Source organism: Cloeon dipterum, chromosome 4, assembly GCF_949628265.1.
Source record: "Cloeon dipterum chromosome 4, ieCloDipt1.1, whole genome shotgun sequence".
Lineage (NCBI taxonomy): Eukaryota > Metazoa > Arthropoda > Insecta > Ephemeroptera > Baetidae > Cloeon > Cloeon dipterum.
The window spans coordinates 34,760,490-34,788,076 of NC_088789.1; the positions used below are offsets into that span (position 1 = coordinate 34,760,490).

Consider the following 27,587-nt stretch of genomic DNA (forward strand, 5'->3'; position numbering starts at 1 on the left):
AAAAAGTGGCAAGCGCTGCTCGTTCATCACTATCTGTGGCCAGCTGAACGCACAGAAAGGACGAAATGCATTCTCTAAGCCTTTACCTCTTTCTGCTAGTTGGAATTTCTGCTGTGCTCGCCGCTCCTGCCGAGGAGGTAAGAAGCTCTATAAATTCTGTATTTTGAAACCATTTATTAATTTCTATCGCTTTTTCTAGACAACCACTGCCCAGCCGAAATGCCCGCCATCAAGTAGATCTATATAATTTTCTTAAATTTTAATTTTCGCTAAATAACCTCTAATTTTTTAGGCATCGAAACTCATTTGCTCTCGAACGGCAAGAAATACTTCTTCCATGAGGATTGGGTACGTGTATAATCTTTTGAAACAGCCGCGTGTCTTTATAATTTTGTCTGCAGTCGAACTTCGACAAAGCAAAGAATTTTTGCCAGAGAAACAACGGCCGTCTTCCGATCCTCGACACGCGTGAAGATCTGGACGTGGTGCGCGAAAAGGCCGGAAAAATCTCTGGAGGTGAGCTAATTTTTAATTTTTGGCCTCACACTTGACCCTGGAGTCGAAACAGTGCCTCGTGAAAAATTTTGATAATTTTTCCTGAGAAAATTTTAATTATATTTTATTATAGTTGCGTGGTGGGTGGACGCGTCCGACGAAGGACAGGAGCCTGGACAGTACAGGTGGGCCAACGGAAAGGAGCTACCCCTCAACAGTTCGCTTTGGTTCAAGCAAGGGAAGCAGCCCAATTCGTTTGGCCCTGGCCAGAGGACTTGCGTGGCCTTTTCCACTTGGTACGGAAATTTGCTTTGGGACGACAGTTGCGGGAAATCAAAATTCGTCGTGTGCCAGGCCAACGATGGGTGTTAAACCACACTCAATCCGTGTGAAAATTTGAATAAAGATTTTTACTACACACTTTGAAAATATTTAGTGTTTAATTTTTATAAATCCGGTAAATCGATAAGGTCGAAAACTTAGTTCGATTACTTCAATCGATAATATAAAAAATCTGCCAAAGTTGTCATTATTTGACCTAAATCCTGCGAATCCAAAGGCTATAAAAGCCCCACTAAGGTTCTTTATTTTTTTTTAGATCAGAAACCTTAAAACCTTAAAGATTAAAATATCAAATTGACGTCACTTTATCTCGATATTTAAATTGCTTTTTCTGGAGTTTTGGGGACAAGGTTTGTTTTTAGGCCAAAGTGTATCAGCCCGATGTGCTCCAGTATAAAAGTTGGCGAGCGCTGCTCGTTCATCACTATCTGTGGCCAGCTCAACGCACAGAAAGGACGAAATGCATTCTTCAAGCCTTTACCTCTTTCTGCTCGTTGGAATTTCTGCTGTCCTCGCTGCTCCTCCCGAGGTAATGCGTCCTAAATTTTAAGTTTGAAATTATCTGTGTCATTTATTTTTGGCTTTTTTTCTAGATTGCCAAGCCGAAATGCCCGCCATCAAGTAACGTCCATTATTTTCTCATTATTACTGTAAAATAACACAATTTTGTCCAGGCATCGAATTGCACCTGCTGTCGAACGGCAAGAAATACTACTTTCACAAGCCATGGGTACTAATTTCATGATTTAACCCCATCTCGCATTTTTATAATTTTGTCGCCAGGTGACCTACGATGAAGCAAAAGGATTTTGCGAGAGCTACAACATGCGGCTTCCAATCATCGAAACGATCGACGAACTGGACGTGGTGCTAGCCAGGGCCAATACCACCGTCGGAGGTGAGAAACAGTGGCGCCTCTTTAGTCCCACATTGGAATCAATTATATTTATTTTAGTTGCGTGGTGGATGGACGCGTCCGACGTAGGACAGGAGCCTGGACAGTTCAGGTGGGGCAACGGACAGGAGCTGCCCCACATTGGAATCAATTATATTTATTTTAGTTGCGTGGTGGGTGGACGCGTCCGACATTGGACAGGAGCCTGGACAGTTCAGGTGGGGCAACGGACAGGAGCTGCCCCGCAACAGCTCGCTCTGGCAGGAGGAGCAGCCAAATTCGTTCGGCCCTGGAAAGAAGACGTGCGTTTTCTACTCCTCGTTTTTCGGAAAGCACCTGTTCGACACAATCTGCGACGACATCTACTGGGCAGTCTGCCAGGCCAACCAAGGCTGCTAGAAAGTACAAGCCTGACCCGAACTCTGTGTAAAAAATTTAATAATAAATTTTGCTCCATTTTGAAAAATTTCTTAATTGTTTTTTACTATGAACTGGTTTTCTCGGCATTAAAAGACAAAAACAATATTAAATACATAAAATTAACGTCATTTTCAATTTAAAGGAATTGCTGCTGAATTAAAATTGATCAGATGATGTTTAAGATAATTATTTTATTTCAAAATCTAAATGTAATACATCCAAAACTATTCGGTATGTGATTTCTTAGCGCTCACTTTATAAATTCTTCTGCATTTCTGGTGCAAGACGGAGAAAACGTGATGAGGAGGGCAGCGCGGCTTCAGCGCTCGGCTCGGGGCGTCGGCCACCTTTTTCTTCGGCACCTGACAATCAGCCATCAGCATTGCCGAGCAGAGCAGACAAATGAGCAGTCCAAGCCGGAGGAGCTTCATCTGGCGAGACTGGACACTTGGAAATGAGCCTAGAGCGAAGATAAATGTAAGGAAAGGAAAACCACAGCAGACCGGAGGTGCTCATTAGTCGCATGGGAAAAAACAAACACAGGATATGTGTGTAACCAACATTTTACTTTGAATATACGCGGTCTTCGCGGCTGCGGTCTTGGCGTTCACGGTCCTCCTGTTTTTAAAGCAGCCAGAGCAATGATGAAGAAGCGTTTAACTTTTTTATCTCGCGCAGACACTTTTCATCCTTTTTCCTTCTTGATATAAATTGCGTGTCTTATTCTCATTTTCCTCCGTAAAAGTTTTATTGTGCATTTCAGAAGATAATAAATGCGTTCTTTTTTCTTTTTATGTTTTGTTCTCACGCCATGAAAATTTGTAGTTCGCTCTTGGTATAGAATTGTTGCCAACATTATTTCCGCGTTGATATTCGCGGACCACGGCAGAACAAATATCGTCACAAAGAGTGACTGCTTTTTATTCTCAGAGCAATCTGTGTATTATAAATGCGCGCTGGATTTAAATAACAGCACTGCACCTCGAGCATATTATAGATTTCAGTGACGTGGTCTGACCGGGATCACGGATATGAATTATCTCTTTGGGGTCGGAAACCTTGACCTCGCGCAGTTGATTATTAAATTTACGACGAATTTTGTTGATATTTTTGGAGCTTCAATGGGACGCTAGGATTGTTTTTGGGTCAGAGTTCATCAGACCGAGGTGACTTTCGGTCTCATCGCACTCTCGATCGGATATAAAAGTCGGAAAGCGCTGCTCGTTCATCACTCTGTGGCCAGCTGAACGCACAGAAAGGACAAAATGCATTCTCTTACCCTTTACCTCTTTCTGCTCGTTGGAATTTCTGCTGTGCTCGCCGCTCCAGCCGAGGAGGTAAGAAGCTCTTAATTCTTTAGCTTGAAATCGTTTATTAATTCCTGAATTTTTTCTAGACTGCTTCTGCCAAGCCGAAATGCCCGCCATCAAGTAAATTTTAACTTATTTCTTCATTTATTCTTTAATATCCTAATTTTTAATTTTTAGGCATCGAAACGCATTTGCTTTCGAACGGCAAGAAATACTTCTTCCATGAGAAGTGGGTAGGTGTGCCAATTTTCCTTTTTGAAAGAGCTGCACGTTGTTATAATTTTTCCTGTAGTTGGACTTTGACGACGCGAAGAGTTTTTGCAAGACAAACCACGGCCGTGTTCCAATCCTCGACACGCGTGAGGATTTGGACGTGGTGCGCGCAAAGGCCAAAGACATCGCTGGAGGTAAGATAATCTCTTGACCTCTTCTAGCTTTTCACTCTTGACTTTACTGAAATAGCAAATTTTATTTTATTGTTTTAGTGGCGTGGTGGGTGGACGCGTCCGACGTAGGACGGGAGCCTGGACAGTTTAAGTGGAGCAACGGACAGGAGCTGCCACTCAACAGTTCACTCTGGTTCAAGCAGGAGAATCAGCCCAACTCTTTCGGCCCAGGAAAGAAGACTTGCGTGGTCTTTTCCACGTGGTTCGGCAGGAGTCTGTGGGACGAAAGTTGCGGGGATTCAAAATTCGTCGTCTGCCAGGCCAACGACGGGTGCTAGACCAGCCTTAATCCTTGTGTGAAAATTTAAATAAACATTTTTACATTACTCTTTGAAAAAATTTGGTTTTTTATTTTTAAAAAGCATTGAAAATTCCGGAAAATTGATTTAAAAAATTTTACTATATATAAAATGCACGTGATGTATTATTTAAAATTTTATAATCACAAAAAACAATAAATGCAAGCCCCTTTTGTGATATCTAAATATTTAATAAATAATTTATTAAGTGCCTGCAGCAGAGGTGGAAGTATGCAACCGGCGTTGCTTTATTGTCTAGCGAGTTGCATATCTCTTCCACACGTTAAAATCAAGACCTCTCGTCTCAACAGGCTCATAGCTACGAGACATTGCTGACGCAAAACCATTATTTATTTTATTAATTTTAAAGACAAGCCTTTTCAGTGCCTAATTAAATTCTTTTTATTAACATATTTGATCACACATTATTAATCATTTAAATTTGAATAAAAATTTTCTCGAATTATTTTCAAATCATAAATGAAAATCCAATTAAAACATATATTTAATAGATCCCAAAACCTGTCCCAAACCAACCTGAATTATTTTCAATTATTCATGCCAATTTTACTCTGAAAATTTCCCTGATTTTCTTACATCGGTTCACAAATGAAGCTCTGAAACAATAAATTCTGGTTCCTATCCGGATACTTTTGCGGATTAACGTAGTAGTCGTGAATGTCCAGGTCCGATCTTGAATACATGTGTGGATTGTTCCTAAGACGCTGAGCACGCTGGTGATCGACTCGTCGCAGGGATACCTAAGGGGCGGATTGGGGTTAAGCATGTCGTCGGTGAGCAGGGTGCGGCTGCGACACCACACCTCGTGCGTCTTGTTGATGAACTCCGTCTCGCCAAGTATCACAACGGGGTCTGGAATCCCTGAAAATCATCGAATAAATTTAATTAAGGTCTGAGAACGTTATTTGGAGAGTTTGTACCGGTTATATTGTTTTTAGCGTAGAGAAAATCTGCAAGCGTCTGAGGCTCGTAAAGCCTCATGCCGAGTTCACAGCACCGTTGGAATGCCAACACAGGGCTCTGCAAAAATACGTAAGCAAATTTTAACTCAAAAGATTATAAACTATCTTAAGGAGTTTACATGATCCCTGCCGTTGGAGTTGCCAACGTAATAATTCTTGTTTTGAAAGATCTTCTTAAACCCCATGTCATCTTGCAAAATTATTAGTTTTACAATTTTTTAAATCGGTTCAACAAACCATTGAAATTGCTCTGGCTGTTAAATAAATTGATAGCTGATTGCTGCAGGAATGGTTTACAATTTTAAATTGATGATGAGGAAAATTGAGCTAAAGCTTACATTTGAAACGCAAGGATAATTATTCGAGAGCCAACAAGTCCTGCGTATCGGAACGCACGGAGTAGGAGGTTCAATCTATTTTATTTTCAATTATTAATGAATTAGTTTCAAAGTTTATATAATTCTGACCGCAGGACCGCTGCCTAGATTATTGGAAACCATGTTGGAAACCAAGTCTGGAGTCTTTTCCAAGCCGCATTTGTACGTGTCGTACGCAGTCACGCACTCATCGTCCGCTTCTTTCAATATTTTAGTAAATATTTGGTCGTCTTAGAAAATTAAAGTCAACTTTTGCCATTGCAGTCGTCAAAAGCCACGAATCCCTTCTCCATTTTCTCAGGCTCCTCCATAGACGCGAGTTCCACTTGTCGCAACATGGCGATGGCATTCAATCCTCCGGCATCAAACTAAGATTTAATTCGGTAAAGCTATCTACATTTTTAAGCATTTTAAGTATAGAACACAGTGGCATGGATCGGAGCAGATAAATGCCTGAGAATCGTTATAAACACAACACGGGGCTTTAAAGGTGTAAATTTACCATTCCAAATTTGACTCCAATGCATTTCAAAAAGCACTGAAACGTATACATTTTCCTTTAAATTCACAGAACAAAAGTTAATGAACCTTCAGATCGAGAGAGATGTTCGCAGTAAGAAATGCGGTGGTGTTAGTAAGCAAGTCTAGTTCCACTATAAAAGGGAAAATACAAATTTAAAAACATCTAATTTATCAAACCAATCAATTATACCACTATTGATTTGCCAAATTTCCATGCATTCGTTCTGCAACGCGACCTGACTAGTGCCCCTTTTGCGCACTTCACATAAGGACAACTTCTGCTCATCGCAATTCGCGGACGCCAGCATTACAGATCCGTTTCTTGCCTCGACGTAGACGCAGTCCAGTCCTGCTTTCGGGTGTTCCTGCTTCCACCTGAGCTCAGGGTTGACGAAATCACGGCCCAGAGAGCACCACTGAAAGTTGGAATCGCAATCTAGGTCGGTTCCAGAGAGCCAGAAGTCGCCAACAGTCAACGGAGCGAATTCTTTGATCGATGAATTTAGATTTTATTTAATAAAATAAGTAAGAAAGAAAAAAACTAACTCGTGACAATTTTAGAAAAGCATTTTGTTTTATCCGCGGACGTCAAAGAGGTCAGGGTCATTCCCAAACTGCAGCAAAGGTCCGAGGCCCTTCCCCAGTCCAACTATAGATTTAAATTTGCCTGACTTATATTTTATTCAATTTAGTAAAATCAATACTTTGGTTATATTGTAGAACAAGAAATTTCGGCCGCATCCAGAATACCATTCACCGTAAGAGGAATAATCTGAAATTATCCTTTTCTTTAAGGAATTCTAGATAAAAAGGGTATATAGGTCCAACCTAAGAGAATATTTTCTTCAGGGATAAATAGGGATGCCTGATAAAAGTATTTTTTTTATATCTTTTGCATTGAAATTATATCTGTCTATTTTTACGTCTCGCTGACACGGTTTTTTCGGGCACGAGGCTATACATGGTTTTTGAGTAGTTAAAATCGGTATCTATCATTTTCCCAAATTAAAAAATCAGTGTTTCAATTCTAATATGTGCAAGTTCTTATTCCATACCTTGCAGGCGTAGATGTATTTGCTTGCGCAATTCCTGTCTGTGAGGACAGTACCCGTCGAGTTTAAAACAAAGCGGAAGTGGATGCAGCTTTCGTTTCCGTTCTTGTTGTCTGGTTGGCCGCTTTCCCACGATAGACCCTGGTCGAGGATGGTGGGCCCGTTGATATCACACCACGACCACTCGCCCACCGGAGCCCCTTTCCACGTGCCGCTAGTCCAGTAGTTGAAATTCGCTTTCCAGGCGTCTTGATTTGTAATTTTTATTATATTTATCAAATTAATTATTTTAAATCAGGAGTTTACCTTTAAAAACGACGGTCATATTTGTAAGGCCCGCTTGCTCCTCAGCATCGTCGATTTTTAGAGTTTGCATTCCCAAAGCGCAGCATTGACGCCAGCTCGCCTCCCAACTCATCTTTATCCAAAAGATTTTTATTTTTGTTTCATCTTATTAATAAAATTACTGGTTTGTTTCCCAAGAGATACGTGTATTTGCCTATATCAATCCAAATTCCGTACGATGTTTTGTCTTATAGAATTAAAAATTATTGATGGAGTAACTTATCAAAGTTTTCTTTTACTCATCAAGTTGCCAGCCGTGTCAAATAATGCCGTCTAAAAGCATATATATTATTTAATAGCGTAAATTACTATTTATAAATTAGGATATTCACGTTTTTGGTGCACGTCTTAGGACAGTTCACTGCGAACTGGCAGATGTAGGGCAGAAGATCGTCGCAATTCCTATGCACCATCCCCTTCTTCTCAGGGGATGAAATCAAAACAGCTAAACAGCTTTCGAGATTGGAAGGAGGGACGTCTGATGGCATCCAGAAGTTGGACAAAGAGACCAGCGCCGAAGACATGATGTGGCCAGTCGAACACCATCCGTACCTTTTTCCAGATTCGCATTTCTCGTCAACATTCGAGCCACCCGTCCAGAACGAACCAACAACTGTGTCTTTTGAAATCGATTTCAATTTGAAGACTTCGGTTGAATTTTACCTTCTTTCAAACTGGCAAGACACTTCAGTTCCTCAACGGAAGTTACTGCCAAGAGCGACATGTCCATCGCCTTGCAACGCAATCCGGCTTCGTTTCTCGCCACCTTCAAGGGATTAGTGGATTTTAAAAGTTTTAAGTTTGTTTTATCTCACATTAACACTAGAAACGAAATATTTCTTCTTGCACAAGGTTGCGGTTAGCACTGAACCCTCCGCTGAAAGTGAAAATGATTTATTTTTATATTATTTGCTTAAAGTTTCTTAAATCTTCTACCTGATGAAGGCTTAGATGTAGGTTTTCCCTGCGTAATTAATAAATAATGTTAATCTTAAAATTATAATAAAAGGTTTTAATTTTTATTACCACAAGAATTTTGTCAAAGTCTGAGCACATCATCGAACAGGATTTGGACTGAAAAACCAATCATTTTCAATAATTTGCGCTGCTTATTTCGGTTTGTTATCCTCTACTATTATTGTGGTGGTTGATGTACTCGTAGTTGTTACTGCTTTGGAAGTCGTCAAGGTTGTGGGTATCATGGTTTTGGCTAAACCAGTTGCCGTTGGAGATGTTGTAGTTATCACTTCCGTCGTAGTTGTAATTGCAGATGATGAAGAAGTGGTCGTGACAGTGATTCTAGACGTCATAGCACCGCTTGTGCTTTCAAAAACTGGTCGAAAAGTGGATGCAACTGCGGGGGTTGGTGAGTTTTTGATGGATGAGACGATAATACTTTGGATTGTAGTCTTTTCTATGATTTCAATCGACTCAGTCCCTTCAGATGTGTCCACGGATTTACTCGAGCTGACCAACTCTTGATCTTCAATATAAATTCAATTTAATATAAAATATATAAATAAATATTTTGAAAAAGCAAAATATTCTTAACAAAATTTTTTTCTAAAAATATCTTGTTTCAAATTTCGAAATATCACGTTTAGAATTTCCAACGCTATTCATTCTGAGAGATGCATCGAATGTATTGACAGAGAATTTTAAAATATATACCAGTCATGTCAACGATGGGCTCCGTGAATGATGGCGCAACGTCATCAGAGCTTCCTGTCGAAGCGACTGTTCTGTTCAACGATGCTTGCGAGCTGGTGTGCTTGGGAAACAAAATTTTGCTGGCAATTTTTGTAATGAAATATTTCAACTCACTTTGCTGATTTCCCTCATTGTCGTTCGGGCCCTCTTGGACGTCGGCAGACATCTTTTGATGCCGCAGCACTTGATAATTGCGACCCTCCGCGATGTTTTCGCATGAGCAGCTTTTAAATTTGTTACGTAACATTATTTATAAAATACTGAAAACTGCGGTAGAGCTTACCAGAAAGTCCTTTAACACGTCTTGAATGATCTTTTTTCTTATTCTGTGAATTAGCGTAATAATAAAAGAATATGAACGTCTTTCTCAATTAAAAACTCACGAGGGAGATAGCTTGTCCAAAAATGATCAGTAATGTGGAAAATACGACGCTCATGAATAGAAAATTCATATTTTCCCAGTCGACTCTGATGCTGGTCCGCGTCGCACTGATGTGGAATCAAAATTCATATTCGGTAGCTCACGTTTTTAATGATGCGAACATGTGCGTGCATCCTGTTTTCCTAGCTGCCGCTTGCGCACTTTCCATGATGGCCGATGCGGCCTATATTTTCTAGTTAACCATTGAGAAGGACAGCATTTTGTTTGACAATATGTTGTATGTAATGTTACGTAACAATTTTGAAAGCTGCTCATCCGAAAAAATCTCAGTTAGCAAGTGTTGCGGCATCAAAAGATGTCTGCCAAAGTCTAAGAGAGCCCGAAGGATATCAATCAGAGTATTATTCTTGCTCTATAGTCATATACAATAAATTATCAGGTCATACACAGCAAGAACAGTATACTAGCGTTAAAATCATTCATCATTTCAAACAATTTAGCTGAAATTTTGTTTCCCAAGCACACCAGCCTGCCTGCATCGTTGAATAGGACAGCCGTTTCGACAGGAAGCTCTGGTGACGTCAATAGCGTGTTGTTGCACCACCATTCACGGATCCCAACGTTTGCTGCAGCTCTCAAAATGTATAGCGCTGCAAATGCTACGTTATTTCCAAATAAGATTTCGAGATTAAACAGTTCAAAAACGAAAAATGCTTTGAAGAATTTGATATAACAATCTTTTGCTGCATCAATCATATTTTTTAAAAATATTTGATCATTCGATCCTAACAAAATGATTAATAAAATTAAAATTTTTAATTCGCAAGGTGCGGAATGTCCACGTTTTTATTTAAACTCAGCCATTCATCCAATCTTCGACCACTAACCCTCAACGGACAGGTCTCTGGCAGCGCTTTGACCTGGAGTACCCTAACGACCTTTTAATTTCAGGGTTCACTTAGGACCTGAGATGCTCTTTCAGGCCGATTTTTATCTGTTTTTTCAGTTGATTTCAAGCGCATTTGGCGATACTCGGAAAAGATATTTCATCCTTGTCACTCTCCAACCTTCTTCAGGTCGCATGCATGACCTCAGGTCCAGCCCCGGATTGTAGTTTTTACTACTACTTAGCTACTTGTTTTTTTTAAATCATTTTTAAAATCAATTCACCACACTGGGGGAATTGTAACCTAGAGTTGGGCCGACATTTTTTTTGGTTCTCGCAAATTTTAGTCTGTTTTCCGTGGAACACAAACTTCCCGCACTCGAGCAGCGTTCTCACGTCTCTCTCGCCAGATGTCGTGGTGTTCGCTTGGCGCGGGAAGCCGGGGCATGCACACACACCTCGCAATTATTCCTTTGAAAAGCGCCTGCAGCAAGTGGAAATATGCAACCGGCGTTGATATATTGTCTAGCGATTTGCATATCGTTCGTGCCGCGGAAAAGTCTGATCTCTAAATTGCGGCCACTTTGTAGCAATAGAGTCAGCCGGACGTTTTCACCAACGGTAAAATTGTCCGAACTCACTTGATTGTGACCAGAGTGACGTCAGCTTCAATTTGAGCCTCATCTTGTAATTTATGGATAAAATTTCATTTTGTAATGATTAGACATTTTAAAGAAACGCAGTTCTTTAGACCAAATTTATTAAAATAATTTCAACATTCATGCCAATTTCACCCTGACGTTTTCCCTTATTTTTTCTACATTGGTTCGCAAATAAAGGTCTGAAACTGATAGTCCCTGGTCGGATATTTATGAGGATTAATGTAGTAGTCGTGAATGTCCAGGTCCGATCTTGAAAACATTAGGATTGTTCCTCCATCGCCACCCACGCTGGCGATCGACTCGTCGCAGGGATACCTGCGGGCCGGATCAGAGTCGAGCATGTCGTCGGTGAGCAGGGTGCGACTGCGACACCACACCTCGTGCGTCTTGTTGATGAACTCCGTCTCGCCAAGTATCAAAAAGGGATTGAAAGCCCCTAAAAATCATTACAACAAATATGTAAAAGGGAATAATCTGAAAATGGTCGTCGCATATCTTTGGTATTCAAGATTAATTTACCGGTTATATTGTCCCTAGCGTAGAGAAAATCCGCAAGCGTCTGAGGCTCGTAAAGCCTCATGCCGAGTTCACAGCAACGTTGGAATGCCGTCACAGGGTTCTGCAAAAACTTAACAATGAATAACCAAAATTTCGTCATAAATTATCCTACGGAGTTTCCAGTATCCCCGTCGTAGTTGCCGACGTAATAAGTCTTGCTTTGAAAGGTCACCTTGGCCCCCATGTCGTCTTAAAATGACAATAATCAAGGAAAATAATACGTAATTGCAAAATTTTTCAATCACCATTGCCCTGGCTGTTCAGTAAATCGATAGCTGATTGCTGCAGAAATGTTTTACGATTTTAAATTGATTTAAAGGAAAATATAGCAAAGTATACTTTTGAAACGCAAGGGAAATTATTCGAGAGCCAACAAGTCCTGCGTTTCGGAATGCACGGAGTAGGAGGTTCAATCTTCGAGATTTTAATATTTTAATTTACATTTTAAGTTTAATTAAATTAATCCTGACCACTGGACCGCTGCCTAGGTTATTTGAAACCATGTTTGAAACCAAGTCTGGAGTCTTCTCCAGGCCGCATTTGTAAGTATCGTAAGCAGTCACGCACTCATCGTCCGCATCTTTAAATATTGAATTACAAAATTTGGTTGGTTTAGAAAAAAGTCAACTTTTGCCACTGCACTCGTCGAAAGCCACGAATCCCTGCTCCATTTTCTCAGGCTCCTCCATGGACGCGAGTTCCGCTTGTCGCAACATTTCGATGGAATTCAATCCTCCGACACCAATCTAAGATTTAATTCAGTAAATCTATATAAAGTGAGCAGCTACGGTTTTAAATTTTCTTTAAAATCCACCAATTATTTTTGGCTTCGAAAACTTATCGGGGCTACAAAAGGTGTAAATTTACCAATCCAAAATTGACTCCAATGCATTTCAAAAAGCACTAAAACATTAATAAATCAACTAAAAAATTCGAAATAAGAAAATCAATGCACCTTCAGTTCGAGAGAAATGTTCGCAGTAAGAAATTCAGCGGGGTTGGTAAGCAAGGCAAGTTGAGCTAAATTAAAATAGAAATAAAAGCATTTATTAAATTTCCCACTTAATTATACCATTAGTGATTTGCCAAATTTCCATGCATTCGTTCTGCAAAGCGACCTGACTAGTGCCCTTTTTGCGCACTTCACAAACGAACAACTTCTGCTCATCGCAATTCGCGGATGCCAGCATCATTGATCCATTTCTTGCCTCGACGTAGACGCAGTCCAGTCCTGTTTTCGGGTGTCCCTGCTTCCACCTGAGCTCAGAGTCGACGAAATCGCGGCCCAGAGAGCACCAACGAAAGTTTGAATCGCAACCTAGGTCGGTTCCAGAGAGCCAGAAGTCCCCAACAGTCAACGGAGCATATCCTTTGATGGTGTAATTCTGATAGTATTCACTAAAAAGATAGAAAAAACTTACTCGTGACGATTTTAGAAACGCATTTGGTTTTATCCGCGGACTCTAAAGAGGTCAGGGTCAAACCCAAACTGCAGCAAAGGTCCCAGGCACTGCCCCAGTCCAACTACAGATTTATATTTGTCATGCTTTTAATTTCAATATTTCAGTTAAATCTATACTCTAGTTATATTGTAGAACAAGAAATTTCGTCCGCATCCAGAATACCATTCACCGTAAAAAGGGTAATCTGGAAAATATTAATTTTAAGGATTCTTCGATAAAAAAGGCTATATATATATCGTACCGAGTAGAACATTTTCAGGGCCAAACAGGGTGAGCTGATCGCGGTGTTTATTTTAAACTTTTTGTTATTTAACTTTCTTCTATATTTACGTTTCGCTGACACGGCTTTTTTGGGCACGAAGATACACATGGCTTTCGCGTGGTCGAAATCGGCATCTGATTTCACAAATCAAGAAATCAATGTTGTAGATGAACATGACGCATTCTAATGGCCGTGGGAAAATATTCTGTACCTTGCAAGCGTAGATGTATTTGCTGGCGCAATTCCGGTCTGTCAGGATAGTACCTGTGGAATTCAAAACAAAGCGGAAGTGGAGACAGCTCTCGTTTCCGTTCTTGTTGTCTGGTTGGCCGCTTTCCCACGCTAGACCCGGGTCGAGGATGGTGGGCCCGTTGGGCTCGCACCACGACCACTCGCCCACCGGAGCCCCTTTCCACGTGCCGCTGGTCCAGTAGTTAAAATTTGCTTTCCATTCGTCTGAATTCATAATATTATTAATCATTAATGCAAGATTATAATAGTATTTATCGCGATGATTATTTTAAGATCAAAAGAGTTTACCTTTAAAAACGACTGTCATATTTGTAAGGCCCGCTTGCTCCTCAGCATCGTCAATTTTGAGAGTCCGCATTCCCAAAGCACAACACTGACGCCAGCTCGCCTCCCAACTCATCTTTTTCCAAAAGATTTTTAATTTTGTTTCATCTTATTAATAATAATTACTGGTTTGTTTCCCAAGAGATACGTGTATTTTCCTATATCAATCCAAATTCCGTACGATGTTTTGTCTTATAGAATTAAAAATTATTGATGGAGTAACTTATCAAAGTTTTCTTTTACTCATCAAGTTGCCAGCCGTGTCAAACAAGGATTTCTGAAAGCATTATTATTTACAAAAGTGTAAATAATCATTTAAATAATTAAAGAAGATTACGTTTTTGGTGCACGTCTTAGGACAGTTCACTGCGAACTGGCAGATGTAGGGCAGAAGATCGTCGCAATTCCTATGCACCATCCCCTTCTTCTCAGGGGATGAAATCAAAACAGCTAAACAGCTTTCGAGATTGGAAGGAGGGACGTCTGATGGCATCCAGAAGTTGGACAAAGAGACCAGCGCCGAGGACATGTTGTGGCCGGTCGAGCACCATCCGTATTTTTTTCCAGATTCGCATTTTTCGTCAACATTGGAGCCACCCGTCCAGAACGAACCAACAACTGTATTTAGTTTAATCGATTTCAATTGAAGTATTCGGTTGAATTTTACCTTCTTTCAAACTGGCAAGACACTTCAGTTCCTCAACGGAAGTTACTGCCAAGAGCGACATGTCCATCGCCTTGCACCGCAATCCCGCTTCGTTTCTCGCCACCTTCAAGGGATTAGTGGATTTTAACAGTTTTTAGTTTGTTTATCTCACATTAACACTAGAAACGAAATATTTCTTCTTGCACAAGGTTGCGGTTAGCACTGAACCCTCCGCTGAAAGTGAAAACGATTTCTTTTTATATTATTTGCTTGAAGTTTCTATCTTTTACCTGATGGAGGTTTAGATGTAGGTTTTCCCTGCGGAATTAATAAATGTTAATCTTAAAATTATAATAAAAGGTTTTAATTTTCATTACCACAAGAATTTTGTCAAAGTCTGAGCACATCATTGAACAGGATTTGGACTGAAAAACCAATCATTTTCAATAATGCGAGTCTCCTTTTCAGTTTTTTTATTCTACTGCTATTGTGGTGGTTGTTGTACTCGTAGTTGTTGCTGCTTTGGAGGTCGTAATTGTTGTTGTTGACTCGGTTTTGGCTAAACCAGTTGTCGTTGGAGATGTTGTAGTTGTCACTTCCGTCGTAGTTGTAATTGCAGATGAAGAAGTGGTAGCGACACTGATTCCAGTCGTCATAGCGCCGCTTGTGCTTTCAAAAACTGGTCGAAATGTGGATGCAACTGCGGGGGTTGGCGAACTTTTGGTGACCGAGACGATAATTCTTTGGGTTGTAGTGATTTCTATGATGTCAATCCCTTCAGATGTGGCCACGCCCTTACTCGAGCTGTCCAACTCTTGATCTTAAATTTAAATTAACTCAAAGATTATTAAAAGCAGTTATTAAATCTGGTTAAATCTCCTTTCAAATTTAGAAATATCATCTATAGCATTCCTATATCGCGATACATTCTTGAGAAATGCATCAAACATATATTGACAGAGAATTTAATAAAATATACTTGTCATGTCAACGTTGGGTTCCGTGAACGTTGGCGCAACATTGGCGTCATCAGAGCTTCCTGTCGAAGCGACTGTATTGTTCAACGATGCTGGCAGGCTGGTGAGCTAGGGACATAAAATTTTTTGCTGACCATTTTTTGAAATGAAATATTTGAACTCACTTCGATATTTTCCCTAATTGTCGTTTGGGGCCTCTTGGCGCTGGACTTCGGCAGACATCTTTTGATGCCACAGCACTTGATAATTGTCATCCTCCGCGAGGTTTTTGTCTTAGCAGCTTTTAAATTTGTTACGTAACAATTTTTTTGAAGTACTGAAAACGTACCAGCAATTCCTTTAACACGTCTTAGCCTTTTCCCATTCTGTGAATAAGCATAGCGGAAGAAGCATATGAATTTCTTCACGAGTTTAAACTTACGAGAAAGATAGCTTCTCCAAAAATGATCAGCAATGTGGAAAATACGACGCTCATGAATAGAAAATTCATATTTTCCCAGTCGGCTCTGCAGCTGGACTGCGATGTACTGATGGAAAAATCACAACTCGTGATCGGCAGCTCACGTTTTTAATCATGAGAACAGATACATACGTACATCCTGTTTTCCTCGCTGCCGCTTGCGCTCTTTCCATGACGGCCGATGCGGCCTATATATTTTCTAGTTTATCGTTGATGAGATGAGGACTGCTTTTTGCTATATACAATGTTGTGCGCAATTTAAAGATTTTAAAATTAAAAAATTATCCTAAATGTTTTACCATCTGTTAATCATTAAATAGAATATAATATAATTATTTTATTTTTTAGTTCCGGCATGATTATCACAGCAAAAAACAAAAATTTCACATAATTTATTGCAGGATTTGAAATTTTGCAATGGAAACAACTATTTGATACTGTTCAATAAAAGGGATGACAAGATCCGATTGGTATTTTCACGGCTGCGCAGTTCTCTCATCAACGATTTTATCTCGAAAATTTAGGCCAGCGGCCATCATGGAAAAAGCACTCAAGCGGCAGCAAAACAGGATGCATGTTCGTTCACACCATTAAAACGTGTGACGGAGCTGCCGAAAAATGAAAACGCGATTCACCATTAGTTCGACGCAGTCCAGCTGCGGAGTCGGCTCGGAAAACATGAATTTTCTCTTCATGAGCGTCGTATTCGCCTCATTACTGATCATTTTCGGAGAAGCCATCTCCCTCGTGAGTTTTAAATTCACGAAGAAGATAATTTTATTCTTTTATTATTATGCTCATTCACAGAAAAGGAAAAAACATAATTCAAGACGTGTTAAAGAAATTTCTGGTAGGCTCAAAAAAGGGTTTTCAGTATTGTATAAATAATGTTACGTAACAATTTCGGAAGCTGTTTATCATCCGAAATCATCGCGGAGGGTCGCAATTATCAAGTGCTGCGGCATCAAAAGATGTCTGCCGAAATCCAAGAAAGCCCGAACGACGTCGAGCAAAGTGAGTAAAAATCATCCATTTATTTCGAAAAATCCGGCTGAAATATTGCTCTCCTAGCTTGGCAGCCTGCCAGCATCGTTGAACGAAACAGTCCTTTCGACAGGAAGCTCTGATGACGTCAATAGCGTTGCAACATCATTTACGGACCCAAGCGTTCACACGACGGGTATATTTTATTTTGCAAAATGTTCTGACAACGTTTGCTGCAGCTCTCAGCGTTATTTCCAAATATGAAACGAGTATTAACAGATATTTATATGACAAAAAATGCTTTGAATAATTTGATATATCATTTTAAACATATATCTCTAACCAAATTTTAATAAAAAATTCGATCTTAATGATATAAATCGTAATATTTTGCTCACTTTCATTTAAAAAGTGATCGGTATCTTTAAAGATGAAGAGTTGGACAGCTCGAGTAAAGGTTCGGACACATCTGATGGGACTGAGTCAACTGACATCATAGAAATCCCTACAACCGAAAGAATTATCGTCTCGGCCGTCACAAAATCGCCCACCCCCGTTGTTGGATCAAATTTTCCACCAGTTTTTAAGAGCACTAGTGGCACATCTGCATCTGCCATTCCAACTTCGAAACAGACAACTGCAATATCTCCAACGGCGACTGATGCAGCCAAAACCGTGGTTCCAACAATCACTACGACCTCCAAAGCTCTACTAACAACTACGAGTACAACAACCACCACAATGGCAGTAGGATAAAAAGCCGAAAAATCGACGCATATTATAGAAAACAATTGGTTTTTCAGCCCAAATCCTGTTCCATGATGTGCACAGACTTTGATCAATTTCTTTTGGTATTTAAAAACCCTAAATATGACTTTAAGATCAAAATTTGTTAATTACGCAGGGAAAACCAACATCTAAGCCTTCATCGGGTAAAAGATAGAACTTATAACTTAGCAAACTATATAAATAAAAATACATTTTAACTTTCAGCGGAGGGCTCAGTGCTAACCGCAACCTTGTGCAAGAAGAAATACTTCGTTTCTAGCGTTAATGTGAGATAAAACAAACTAAAAACTTTTAAAATCCACTAATCCCTTGAAGGTGGCGAGAAACGAAGCGGGATTGCGGTGCAAGGCGATGGACATGTCGCTCTTGGCTGTCACTTCCCTCGAGGAACTGAATTGTCTTGCCAGTTTGAAAGAAGGTAAAATTCAACCGAATACTTTAATTTAAATCGATTAAACTAAATACAGTTGTTGGTTCGTTCTGGACGGGTGGCTCGAATGTCGACGAGAAATGCGAATCTGGAAAAAAGTACGGGTGGTGTTCGACTGGCCACAACATGTCCTCGGCGCTGGTGTCTTTGTCCAACTTCTGGATGCCATCAGACGTCCCTCCTTCCAATCTCGAAAGCTGTCTGGCTGTTTTGATTTCATCCCCTGAGAAGAAGGGGATGGAGCATAGGAATTGCGACGATCTTCTGCCCTACATCTGCCAGTTCGCAGTGAACTGTCCTAAGACGTGCACCAAAAACGTAATCTTCTTTAATTATTTAAATGATTATTTACACTTTTGTAAATAATAATGCTTTCAGAAATCCTTGTTTGACACGGCTGGCAACTTGATGAGTAAAAGAAAACTTTGATAAGTTACTCCATCAATAATTTTTAATTCTATAAGACAAAACATCGTACGGAATTTGGATTGATATAGGAAAATACACGTATCTCTTGGGAAACAAACCAGTAATTATTATTAATAAGATGAAACAAAATTAAAAATCTTTTGGAAAAAGATGAGTTGGGAGGCGAGCTGGCGTCAGTGTTGTGCTTTGGGAATGCGGACTCTCAAAATTGACGATGCTGAGGAGCAAGCGGGCCTTACAAATATGACAGTCGTTTTTAAAGGTAAACTCTTTTGATCTTAAAATAATCATCGCGATAAATACTATTATAATCTTGCATTAATGATTAATAATATTATGAATTCAGACGAATGGAAAGCAAATTTTAACTACTGGACCAGCGGCACGTGGAAAGGGGCTCCAGTGGGCGAGTGGTCGTGGTGCGAGCCCAACGGGCCCACCATCCTCGTCCCGGGTCTAGCGTGGGAAAGCGGCCAACCTGACAACAAGAACGGAACCGAAAGCTGCATCCACTTCCGCTTTGTTTTAAACTCGACGGGTACTATCCTGACAGACCGGAATTGCGCAAGCAAATACATCTACGCCTGCAAGGTACATAGTTTGAACTTGCACATCAAATTAGAATGGAAAAACTGATCTATTCGATTTTTATTAATTTATGAAAATTATGTAGATGCCGATTTTAACGACTCCAAAACCGTGTGTTGCGTTGTGCCCGAAAAAGCCGTGTCAGCGAAACGTAAAAATACAAACTTAAAATTATAATGCAAAAAATTAAAACAATAAACACCGCAATCAGCTCACCCTGTTTGGCCCTGAAAATCAACTCCTCAGTATGATATATATATACCCTTTTACTTATCAAGATGAAGTCATTTAAATTAATATTTTCCAGATTACCCTTTTTACGGTGATTGGTTTACCGGATGCGGACGCAATTTCTTGTTCTACAATATAACTAGAGTATAGATTTAACTAAAATAAATAAAATAAACACAACATAAATATGCAGTTGGACTGGGGCAGTGCCTGGGACCTTTGCTGCAGTTTGGGTTTGACCCTGACCTCCTTGGAGTCCAAAGATAAAACAAAATGCTTTTCTAAACTTGTCACGAGTAAGATTTTTCTTGCTTTTATTTTAAAAAACCAATTAAAAAACGATCAATATAGGATACGCCCGGTTCACTGTAGGCGACTATTGGCTCTCTGGAACCGACCTAGGTTGCGATTCAAACTTTCGGTGGTGCTCTCTGGGCCGCGATTTCGTCGACCCTGAGCTCAGGTGGAAGCAGGGACACCCGAAAGCAGGACTGGACTGCGTTTACGTCGAGGCAAGAAACGGATCGGTGGTGTTGGCCACCGCGAATTGCGATGAGCAGAAGTGGTCCGTATGTGAAGTGCGCAAAAAGGGCACCAGCCAGGTTGCTTTGCAGAACGAATGCCTGGAAACCTGGCAAATCACTAATGGTATAATTAATTTGTAAATTTATTGAAGGTTTTTTGTATTTTTATTTAGCTCAACTTGCCTTGCTTACTAACGCCGCCGCATTTCTTACTGCGAACATCTCTCTCGAACTGAAGGTTATTCACTAATTTTTGAATTTTGAATTTTAAAGGTGAATTTTTAATATTTCAGTGCTTTTTGAAATGCATTGGATTCAACTTTGGATTGGTAAGTTAACATAATTTAAAGCCATAAAAATAGTTGGCGCATTTTAAAGAAATTTTAAAACCATAGCTAATCACAGGTGCGGATGATTTATTGATTTTTAAATCTTAGTTTGGTGTTGGAGAATTGAATTCCATCTCAATGTTGCGTCAAGTGGAGCTCGTGTCCATGGAGGAGCCTGAGAAAATGGAGAAGGGATTTGTTGCATTCGACGAGTGCAGTGGCAAAAGTTGACTTTTTTCAAAACCAAACAAATTTTGTTATTAAATATTTAAAGATGCGGACGATGAGTGCGTGACTGCGTACGAAACTTACAAATGCGGCCTGGAGAAGACTCCAGACCTGGTTGCGAACATAATTACGAATAACCTTGGCAGCGGTCCTGTGGTCAGGATTTAATTAATTTAACGCAATAAAACTAAAAAATAAACACGTAGATGTACCCTCCAACTCCGTGCATTCCGATTCGCAGGACTTGTTGGCTCTCAAGTAATTTACCTTGCGTTAGAAATGTAAACTACTATTTCCTGAGATTAAAATCATAATATTAAATTCGCATAAAATTTCCGCAGCAAGCAGCTATCGATTTACTGAACAGCCAAGGCAATGGTGAGTAGACCTGACGATTTATTAATTTATCTGGATACAAAGTATTTCAATTGATTTTGTAAGATGACATGGGGGTCAAGAAAACCGTTGCAGACAAGATTTATTACCATGGAAATTACGACGTGACTAAAGGAGACGCCGTAAGATAGTTTGCGATGAAATTTTGTATTTATTATGAAAATTTTGCAGAGCCCTGTGACGGCATTCCAACGTTGCTGTGAACTCGGCATGAGGCTTTACGAACCTCAGACTGCAGCAGATTATATTAACGCTAGGGACAACATAGTCGGTAAACATCAAGAAAATATAGCGACAGTTTCAGATTATTCCCTTTTAATTCTTCTGTTCGATGGTTTTCAGGGAATTTCGGCCCACCCCTGCTGATACTTGGAGAGACGGAGTTCATCAACAGGACGCACGAGGTGTGGTGTCGCAGCCGCACCCTGCTCACCGACGACATGCTCAGCCCTGATCCGGCCCGCAGGTATCCCTGCGCCGAGTCGATGCCCAGCGTGGTCGGACCTGACGGAACGGTCTATATGCATGCTAGAATGGACCTTGACGTTCACGACTACTTCATCAATCCGCAAAAGTATCCGACTAAGGATTATCAGTTTCAGAGCTTTATTTGTGAGCCACTGTAAAAATATCAGAGTGAAATTTGCACTACCAATTCAGGTTGTTTTGCACTCTTTAAAATACTGAATAATTAGATTTTATCTGAGTATTTTTAAAGAAATGTTTTAATTAAAAATAAATTAAAATCCATATATTCAAAGTGTGCAGTGTAAAAATCTTTATTTCAATTTTCACACAAAATTGGAGTCTGGCTTAGCATCCGTCGTTGGCCTGGCAGACGGCAAAATTGGTGCCCCTGCAACCTTCGTCCCACAGGTGTTTGGCGTAAAACGTGGAAAAGACCACGCAAGTCTTCTTGCCTGGGCCGAAAGAGTTGGGCTGATTCTCCTCCTTGAACCAGAGCGAGCTGTTGAGGGGCAGCTCCTGTCCGTTGCCCCACCGGAACTGTCCGGGCTCCCGTCCTACGTCGGACGCGTCCACCCACCACGCAACTAAAATAATAAAATTAAAATTCCAAAATCAGTAAGTCGAGTTTTTAAATAAATAAATTTTTTCATTAAAATCAAAGGGATTCTCACCTCCAGAGATGTTTAAGGCTTTGGCGTGCACCACGTCCAGCTCCTCACGCGTGTCCAGGATTGGAAGACGCATGTTGTTTCTCTTGCAAAAACGCTTTGCGTCCTCATGGTCCACCTGAAGACAAAATTATGAAGAAACGCGGCTTTTTCAAAAGATTATACACCTACCCATTTCTTATGGAAGTAATATTTCTTGCCGTTCGAGAGCAAATGCGTTTCGATGCCTAAAAATAGGTTATTTTTTAAAACTTAAATAAAGATAATTAAATATACTTGACGGCGGGCATTGCGGCTGGGCAGTAGTAGTCTAGAAAAAAGTCAGAAATTAATAAATGAGTTAAATAATTTAGACTTCTTACATCCTCGGCTGGAGCGGCGAGGGCAGCAGAAATTCCAACGAGCAAAATGAGGTAAAGAGATTGCATTTCGTCTGAGTGAGAGGTCCTTTTTCTGTGCGTTCGCAGCTGGCCACAGAGTGATGAAGGAGCAGCACTCGCGACTTTTTATATCCGATCGAGAGTGCGACGAGACCGAAAGTCACCTTGGTCTGATGATCTCTGGCCCAAAAACAAACCTTGTCCCTCTTTGAAACTCCAAAAATACCAACAAAATTCGGCATAGATTTAATAATCAAAGTACGTGAGGTCAAAGTTTCCGGCCTTAAAGATATAAATCGCATCCGTGACCCATTCTGGCCAGGGTCAGTAGAGGTCACTGAAATAGGATTTATAAAATGCGTATCTAGATCTAGAGTTCATTATTGATATGATGTTTTTTTATTTAGATCCTCACTAGCTATTTTTTCTGTATGAAAAGGGGAAAACGGGACAGCTTCTGGAGTCGCTATGAAGACGGAGTGCGAAGAAATCTGGTTAAAACTATGAGCGACAATTTCCCAAGTGCAATAATTTTATTTCAGCATCATCAGCGCACGTTCGCATCGAGAAAATAGAAAATCGTGTGACCTAGTTTCTGTTAATTTTAATTGCGACCCGCCTGAGTACCAGGTTTCTATTCCAAATATATTCAAAGTTTAATTATTGTAAAAATCTTTATTTAAATTTTTACACAAGGATTGAGAGTGGTTTAGCACCCAGCGTTGGCCTGGCAGACGACATATTTAGAATCCCCGCAACTTTTGTCCCAAAGCAAATCTCCGTACCACGTGGATAAGACCACGCAAGTCTTCTTGCCTGGGCCGAAAGAGTTGGGCTGATTCTCCTGCTTGAACCAGAGTGAACTGTTGAGTGGCAGCTCCTGTCCGTTGCCCCACTTATACTGTCCAGGCTCCTGTCCTACGTCGGACGCGTCCACCCACCACGCAACTAAAAGGATTAAATAAAAATGTTCTTAGCGGACAGAGAAATTGCGTTTTGTATCATAGAAAAGTATAAAAACAAACATTTTTCACTAGCGATAAGCGCCTCCGTAGCGACTCCAAGGTCAAGATTATCTCACCTCCAGCGATGTCTCCGGCCTTTGCGCGCACCACGTCCAGATCCTCACGCGTGTCGAGGATTGGAACACGGCCGTGATTTCTCTTGCAAAAACTCTTTGCGCCGTCAAAGTCCAACTGCAGGAAAAATTATAAATACGTGCAGCTCTTTAAAAAAAAATTAGCACACCTACCCACTTCTCATGGAAGAAGTATTTCTTGCCGTTCGAGAGCAAATGCGTTTCGATGCCTACAAATTAGGATATTAAAAAAATAAATGAAGAAATAAGTTAAAATTTACTTGATGGTGGGCATTTCGGCTTGGCAGTAGTCTAGAAAAAATTCAGAAATTGATAAATAAAAAGTTAAAGAATTTAGAGCTTCTTACCTCCTCGGCAGGAGCGGCGAGCACAGCAGAAATTCCAACGAGCAGAAAGAGGTAGAGGGTAAGAGATTGCATTTCGTCCTTTCTGTGCGTTCAGCTGGCCACAGAGTGATGAGCGAGCAGCGCTTTCCGACTTTTATATCCGATCGAGAGTGTGACGAGACCGAGAATCACCTCGGTCTGATGAACTCTGGCCCAAATACAATCCTAGCGTCCCATTGAAGCTCCAAAAATATCAACAAAAGTCGTCATAATTTCATTAATCAAATGCGTGAGGTCAAGGATTCCGACCTCAAAGAGATAATTCATATCCGTGATCCCGTCAGACCATTGACCGAGTATAGGCTTGCTTACGTCACTGTGAAATAGAGATTTCTAAAATGCACATTGTTCAGTGCTTTTATTTAAGTCCAGCGCGCATTTATTACGAAAGTTGAGGGAGAAATGGGAACCAATGGCGGGACAAAATGGTGGCCAAATGTATCGTCACGAGAAGGGAAAATTTATATTTATTCGCTCCTATATATTCCTGATAAATAAATATCCACCTGAACGCTCGCAGCCGCCGCCGGTTTTTTATTTATCGGTCAATTAATTGCGGCTCAATATGGTCATTCTCAGGGACGTAATTGTTAAATATACGTACTTCTTGATTTGTTTTGAACTGGTTAATTTAATAAATGATTTTTCCCTTAAACTAATTTAATCTTTTTATTGAGATGAAAGGATATATACATATATCAAACATAGTGAAACATACAAAATACAAATAAATGGATGTACAAGCCAGATCACCTGAACCTGAATGGAAGGTTGCAGGTCGCTAGTTGATGGAAGCGCCGCTCCCAGGTAGAAAAATGCATTAATAATGGCGATTAAATTTGAATAAACAGTCGTTTCATTTATATTGGAAACCAGAAAACCCCTTTTATTTTTTTAATTTTATTTCGTTTATTTTATTGAAATTCTTTTTATAAAATATGTTTTTTGTTTCTCTCTTCTGTTGGCGACAGTTACGCAAACTTGCGGTTGCCTTTCATTTTTCAAAACAAAAATAGAAATGAAAACACATTTTGATTCTGCGTACACGGGAACCATGAAATGGCAAGAATGTTCAAATGCAATGATTGTGATCACAAAGCAATGCAAAAATCTAGTTTGGAAAAGCACATAGCTTGCAATAAGCACTTGCCAAAATTCATTGCGTGCGAATTGTGTAGAAAAATGTACCCGATTGAATGCAGTCTAAGAGGAGACATGTTTATCAAGTCCACAATTTCAAGGTTTGTGCGAATTGCAAATTTGATGTCTGCTGGGTCTGCTCTATCAATGGTATGAAAAGTTTTCACCTGAATTTTAAAAAGTGCCGCCACTGCAAGAGCGAATTCCAATGTCGTGGTTTATACAAATTGCACTTGAATTCATGCATTAAGAGTAAATTTAAATGTGAACAAGTGCTCGAAATCATACAATTTTAAACATAACCTTAGCCGTCACATGAGAACAAAACACAAACGCTAAGATGTACAGGATCGACTGAAGAACTCAATTTGAATTGCAAATGCTTGAACAACCATTTATTTGTATTTTGTATGTTTCACTATGTTTGATATATATATGTATATATATATCCTTTCATCTCAATAAAAAGATTAAATTAGTTTAAGGGAAAAATCACTAATTAAATTAACCAGTTCAAAACAAATCAAGAAATACATATATTTAACAATTACGTCCGTGAGAATGACCCTTGAGCCGAAATTAATTGACTGATAAATAGAAAACCGGTGGCGGCTGCGAGCGATCAGGTGGATATTTATTTATCAGGAATATATAGGAGCGAATAAATATAAATTTTCACTGCTTGTGACGATACATTTGGCCACCATTTTGTCCCCATTGGTTCCCATTTCTCCCTCAACTTTCGTAATAAATGCGCGCTAGATTTAAATAAAAGCACTGCATAACGAGCATTTTAGAAATCTCTATTTCACAGTGACGTAAGCCTACTCGTCAATGGTCTGAAGGGATCACGGATATGAATTATCTCTTTAAGGTCAGAATCCTTGACCTCGCGCATTTGATTAATGAATTTACGACGAATTTTGTTGATATTTTTGGAGCCTCAAAGAAGAGGGACAAGGTTTGTTTTTGGGCCAGAGTTCATCAGACCGAGGTGATTCTCGGTCTCGTCGCGTCGTCGCACTCTCGATCGGATATAAAAAGTCGTGAAAGCTGCTCGTTCATCACTCTGTGGCCAGCTGAACGCACAGAAAGGACAAAATGCATTCTTTAAGCCTTTACCTCTTTCTGCTCTTTGGAATTTCTGCTGTGCTCGCCGCTCCTGCCGAGGAGGTAAGAAGCTCTAAATTCTTTAACTTTTTATTTATCAATTTCTGAATTTTTTCTAGACTACTGCCAAGCCGAAATGCCCACCATCAAGTAAATTTTAACTTATTTCTTCATTAAATTTTTTAATATCCTAATTTGTAGGCATCCAAACGCATTTGCTCTCGAACGGCAAGAAATACTTCTTCCATGAGAAGTGGGTAGGTGTGCTAATTTTTTTTTAAAGAGCTGCACGTATTTATAATTTTTCCTGCAGTTGGACTTTGACGGCGCAAAGAGTTTTTGCAAGAGAAATCACGGCCGTGTTCCAATCCTCGACACGCGTGAGGATCTGGACGTGGTGCGCGCAAAGGCCGGAGACATCGCTGGAGGTGAGATAATCTCTTGACCTCTTGTAACTTATTTTCACTCTTGACCTTGGAGTCGAAACAGTGGCGCCTCGTAATTTTTTTTATCATACAAAACGTATTTTCTCTGTTGTGCGCATACTTTTATTTAATTCTTTTAGTTGCCTGGTGGGTGGACGCGTCCGACGTAGGACAGGAGCCTGGACAGTTCAAGTGGAGCAACGGACAGGAGCTGCCCCTCAACAGTTCGCTCTGGTTCAAGCAGGAGAATCAGCCCAACTCTTTCGGCCCAGGCAAGAAGACTTGCGTGGTCTTATCCACGTGGTACGGAGATTTGCTTTGGGACAAAAGTTGCGGGGATTCTAAATATGTCGTCTGCCAGGCCAACGATGGGTGCTAAACCACACTCAATCCTTGTGTAAAAATTTAAATAAAGATTTTTACAATAATTAAACTTTGAATATATTTGGAATAGAAACCTAGTGGTACTCAGGCGGGTCGCAATTAAAATTAACAGAAACTAGGTCACACGATTTTCTATTTTCTCGATGCGAACGTGCGCTGATAATGCTGAAATAAAATTATTGCACTTGGGAAATTGTCGCTCATAGTTTTAACCAGATTTCTTCGCACTCCGTCTTCATAGCGACTCCAGAAGCTGTCCCGTTTTCCCCTTTTCATACAGAAAAAATAGCTAGTGAGGATCTAAATAAAAAAACATCATATCAGTAATGAACTCTAGATCTAGATACGCATTTTATAAATCCCTATTTCAGTGATCTCTGTTGACCCTGGCCAGAATGGGTCACGGAAGCGATTTATATCTTTAAGGCCGGAAACTTTGACCTCGCGTACTTGATTATTAAATTTGTGCCGAATTTTGTTGGTATTTTTGGAGTTTCAAAGAGGGACAAGGTTTGTTTTTGGGCCAGAGAT

The 27,587-nt window shown here is 40.1% G+C and overlaps 8 protein-coding genes and 3 long non-coding RNA genes across 15 annotated transcripts; 5 read left to right on the forward strand and 6 right to left on the reverse strand.

The window, feature by feature from the left end:
* Positions 1 to 11: 11 nt before the first annotated feature.
* Positions 12 to 27,105, forward strand: LOC135943468 (C-type lectin domain family 17, member A-like). 5 transcript variants are annotated; one of them, XM_065490006.1, is made up of 5 exons: positions 12 to 137; positions 200 to 233; positions 293 to 348; positions 402 to 516; positions 629 to 924. In XM_065490006.1, exons 1-5 carry the CDS (start codon positions 66 to 68, stop codon positions 865 to 867), a joined length of 516 nt encoding a protein of 171 aa, XP_065346078.1. In that variant the 5' UTR covers positions 12 to 65; the 3' UTR covers positions 868 to 924. The 5 variants fall into 5 exon arrangements, with proteins under 5 accessions (XP_065346078.1, XP_065346081.1, XP_065346076.1 ...); XM_065490009.1 differs by lacking the exons at positions 200 to 233; positions 293 to 348; positions 402 to 516; positions 629 to 924 and adding exons at positions 26,367 to 26,397; positions 26,449 to 26,504; positions 26,561 to 26,675; positions 26,813 to 27,105 and having other exon boundaries at positions 20 to 137; XM_065490004.1 differs by lacking the exons at positions 12 to 137; positions 200 to 233; positions 293 to 348; positions 402 to 516; positions 629 to 924 and adding exons at positions 3,371 to 3,489; positions 3,549 to 3,582; positions 3,640 to 3,695; positions 3,755 to 3,869; positions 3,948 to 4,247.
* Positions 1,272 to 2,201, forward strand: LOC135942941 (alpha-N-acetylgalactosamine-specific lectin-like). Its single transcript, XM_065489300.1, has 6 exons — positions 1,272 to 1,366; positions 1,431 to 1,458; positions 1,512 to 1,567; positions 1,621 to 1,735; positions 1,793 to 1,844; positions 1,951 to 2,201. The coding sequence occupies exons 1-6, from the start codon at positions 1,298 to 1,300 to the stop codon at positions 2,129 to 2,131; spliced, it is 501 nt and encodes a 166-aa protein (XP_065345372.1). The 5' UTR covers positions 1,272 to 1,297; the 3' UTR covers positions 2,132 to 2,201.
* LOC135942218 (uncharacterized) lies at positions 5,292 to 6,948 on the reverse strand. Its single transcript, XM_065488229.1, has 11 exons — positions 6,918 to 6,948; positions 6,794 to 6,861; positions 6,636 to 6,738; positions 6,280 to 6,576; positions 6,156 to 6,220; positions 6,070 to 6,105; positions 5,818 to 5,935; positions 5,658 to 5,767; positions 5,529 to 5,603; positions 5,428 to 5,470; positions 5,292 to 5,380 (listed from the first exon to the last, which is right to left on the reverse strand). Exons 3-11 carry the CDS (start codon positions 6,694 to 6,696, stop codon positions 5,292 to 5,294), a joined length of 894 nt encoding a protein of 297 aa, XP_065344301.1. The 5' UTR covers positions 6,697 to 6,738; positions 6,794 to 6,861; positions 6,918 to 6,948.
* LOC135942220 (uncharacterized) lies at positions 7,103 to 8,542 on the reverse strand. The gene is made up of 7 exons (XM_065488231.1): positions 8,513 to 8,542; positions 8,423 to 8,450; positions 8,302 to 8,363; positions 8,150 to 8,252; positions 7,819 to 8,099; positions 7,448 to 7,559; positions 7,103 to 7,389 (listed from the first exon to the last, which is right to left on the reverse strand). Exons 1-7 carry the CDS (start codon positions 8,540 to 8,542, stop codon positions 7,103 to 7,105), a joined length of 903 nt encoding a protein of 300 aa, XP_065344303.1.
* LOC135942979 (uncharacterized) lies at positions 11,224 to 14,753 on the reverse strand. Its single transcript, XM_065489352.1, has 19 exons — positions 14,653 to 14,753; positions 14,323 to 14,603; positions 14,112 to 14,262; positions 13,950 to 14,061; positions 13,621 to 13,865; positions 13,478 to 13,543; positions 13,389 to 13,422; positions 13,264 to 13,331; positions 13,106 to 13,208; positions 12,757 to 13,053; positions 12,640 to 12,704; positions 12,552 to 12,587; positions 12,313 to 12,430; positions 12,155 to 12,264; positions 12,024 to 12,098; positions 11,930 to 11,966; positions 11,797 to 11,873; positions 11,646 to 11,745; positions 11,224 to 11,562 (listed from the first exon to the last, which is right to left on the reverse strand). Exons 4-19 carry the CDS (start codon positions 14,059 to 14,061, stop codon positions 11,282 to 11,284), a joined length of 1,824 nt encoding a protein of 607 aa, XP_065345424.1. The 5' UTR covers positions 14,112 to 14,262; positions 14,323 to 14,603; positions 14,653 to 14,753; the 3' UTR covers positions 11,224 to 11,281.
* LOC135942119 (uncharacterized) lies at positions 15,005 to 15,707 on the reverse strand. Its single transcript, XR_010575054.1, has 3 exons — positions 15,611 to 15,707; positions 15,114 to 15,451; positions 15,005 to 15,056 (listed from the first exon to the last, which is right to left on the reverse strand). It is a non-coding gene; the product is annotated as an uncharacterized LOC135942119 (long non-coding RNA).
* On the forward strand, positions 17,512 to 17,984 carry LOC135941946 (uncharacterized). The gene is made up of 3 exons (XR_010575034.1): positions 17,512 to 17,799; positions 17,856 to 17,903; positions 17,957 to 17,984. It is a non-coding gene; the product is annotated as an uncharacterized LOC135941946 (long non-coding RNA).
* On the forward strand, positions 19,492 to 20,161 carry LOC135944547 (uncharacterized). The gene is made up of 4 exons (XR_010575346.1): positions 19,492 to 19,533; positions 19,596 to 19,663; positions 19,713 to 19,815; positions 19,871 to 20,161. It is a non-coding gene; the product is annotated as an uncharacterized LOC135944547 (long non-coding RNA).
* LOC135942222 (uncharacterized) lies at positions 20,486 to 21,622 on the forward strand. The gene is made up of 7 exons (XM_065488233.1): positions 20,486 to 20,598; positions 20,647 to 20,756; positions 20,807 to 20,881; positions 20,942 to 20,978; positions 21,042 to 21,118; positions 21,168 to 21,267; positions 21,339 to 21,622. Exons 1-7 carry the CDS (start codon positions 20,511 to 20,513, stop codon positions 21,620 to 21,622), a joined length of 771 nt encoding a protein of 256 aa, XP_065344305.1. The 5' UTR covers positions 20,486 to 20,510.
* On the reverse strand, positions 21,751 to 22,597 carry LOC135943173 (C-type lectin domain family 17, member A-like). The gene is made up of 5 exons (XM_065489621.1): positions 22,495 to 22,597; positions 22,409 to 22,442; positions 22,304 to 22,359; positions 22,136 to 22,250; positions 21,751 to 22,048 (listed from the first exon to the last, which is right to left on the reverse strand). Exons 1-5 carry the CDS (start codon positions 22,558 to 22,560, stop codon positions 21,810 to 21,812), a joined length of 510 nt encoding a protein of 169 aa, XP_065345693.1. The 5' UTR covers positions 22,561 to 22,597; the 3' UTR covers positions 21,751 to 21,809.
* Positions 23,161 to 24,082, reverse strand: LOC135943470 (C-type lectin domain family 17, member A-like). Its single transcript, XM_065490013.1, has 5 exons — positions 23,959 to 24,082; positions 23,872 to 23,902; positions 23,765 to 23,820; positions 23,594 to 23,708; positions 23,161 to 23,460 (listed from the first exon to the last, which is right to left on the reverse strand). The coding sequence occupies exons 1-5, from the start codon at positions 24,028 to 24,030 to the stop codon at positions 23,222 to 23,224; spliced, it is 513 nt and encodes a 170-aa protein (XP_065346085.1). The 5' UTR covers positions 24,031 to 24,082; the 3' UTR covers positions 23,161 to 23,221.
* Positions 27,106 to 27,587: the final 482 nt, after the last annotated feature.

Bases quoted from the DNA above. Each gene is read 5' to 3' on its own strand.
- LOC135942941 (XM_065489300.1), top strand. From the start codon at position 1,298: ATGCATTCTTCAAGCCTTTACCTCTTTCTGCTCGTTGGAATTTCTGCT. The intron at 1,367-1,430 runs GTAATGCGTCCT...CTTTTTTTCTAG, and splicing joins TCCTCGCTGCTCCTCCCGAG to ATTGCCAAGCCGAAATGCCC. The intron at 1,736-1,792 runs GTGAGAAACAGT...TATTTATTTTAG, and splicing joins GGCCAATACCACCGTCGGAG to TTGCGTGGTGGATGGACGCG.
- LOC135942220 (XM_065488231.1), bottom strand. From the start codon at position 8,542: ATGTGCTCAGACTTTGACAAAATTCTTGTG. The intron at 8,100-8,149 runs GTAAAATTCAAC...CAAAAGACACAG, and splicing joins TCTTGCCAGTTTGAAAGAAG to TTGTTGGTTCGTTCTGGACG. The intron at 7,560-7,818 runs GTGAATATCCTA...TTTTGGATAAAG, and splicing joins CTAAGACGTGCACCAAAAAC to ATGAGTTGGGAGGCGAGCTG.
- LOC135943468 (XM_065490006.1), top strand. From the start codon at position 66: ATGCATTCTCTAAGCCTTTACCTCTTTCTGCTAGTTGGAATTTCTGCT. The intron at 138-199 runs GTAAGAAGCTCT...CGCTTTTTCTAG, and splicing joins TCGCCGCTCCTGCCGAGGAG to ACAACCACTGCCCAGCCGAA. The intron at 349-401 runs GTACGTGTATAA...TTTTGTCTGCAG, and splicing joins ACTTCTTCCATGAGGATTGG to TCGAACTTCGACAAAGCAAA.
- LOC135943173 (XM_065489621.1), bottom strand. From the start codon at position 22,560: ATGCAATCTCTTTACCTCATTTTGCTCGTTGGAATTTCTGCTGCCCTC. The intron at 22,360-22,408 runs GTATATTTAATT...ACCTATTTTTAG, and splicing joins GCCGCAATGCCCGCCGTCAA to GCATCGAAACGCATTTGCTC. The intron at 22,049-22,135 runs GTGAGAATCCCT...TTATTATTTTAG, and splicing joins AGCCTTAAACATCTCTGGAG to TTGCGTGGTGGGTGGACGCG.
- LOC135942218 (XM_065488229.1), bottom strand. From the start codon at position 6,696: ATGACCCTGACCTCTTTGACGTCCGCGGATAAAACAAAATGCTTTTCT. The intron at 6,577-6,635 runs GTTAGTTTTTTT...CATCGATCAAAG, and splicing joins CTTTTCTAAAATTGTCACGA to AATTCGCTCCGTTGACTGTT. The intron at 5,936-6,069 runs GTAAATTTACAC...ATTAAATCTTAG, and splicing joins TTGGAGTCAAATTTGGAATG to TTTGATGCCGGAGGATTGAA.
- LOC135942979 (XM_065489352.1), bottom strand. From the start codon at position 14,061: ATGAGTTGGGAGGCGAGCTGGCGTCAGTGTTGTGCTTTGGGAATGCGG. The intron at 13,209-13,263 runs GTATAGATTTAA...ATAAATCTGTAG, and splicing joins TGTTCTACAATATAACTAGA to TTGGACTGGGGCAGTGCCTG. The intron at 11,967-12,023 runs GTATACTTTGCT...ACATTTCTGCAG, and splicing joins ATTTCCCTTGCGTTTCAAAA to CAATCAGCTATCGATTTACT.
- LOC135942222 (XM_065488233.1), top strand. From the start codon at position 20,511: ATGTTGCGTCAAGTGGAGCTCGTGTCCATGGAGGAGCCTGAGAAAATG. The intron at 20,599-20,646 runs GTTGACTTTTTT...AAATATTTAAAG, and splicing joins CGACGAGTGCAGTGGCAAAA to ATGCGGACGATGAGTGCGTG. The intron at 21,119-21,167 runs GTAAGATAGTTT...AAAATTTTGCAG, and splicing joins ACGTGACTAAAGGAGACGCC to AGCCCTGTGACGGCATTCCA.
- LOC135943470 (XM_065490013.1), bottom strand. From the start codon at position 24,030: ATGCAATCTCTTACCCTCTACCTCTTTCTGCTCGTTGGAATTTCTGCT. The intron at 23,903-23,958 runs GTAAGAAGCTCT...AATTTTTTCTAG, and splicing joins TCGCCGCTCCTGCCGAGGAG to ACTACTGCCAAGCCGAAATG. The intron at 23,709-23,764 runs GTAGGTGTGCTA...TTTTTCCTGCAG, and splicing joins ACTTCTTCCATGAGAAGTGG to TTGGACTTTGACGGCGCAAA.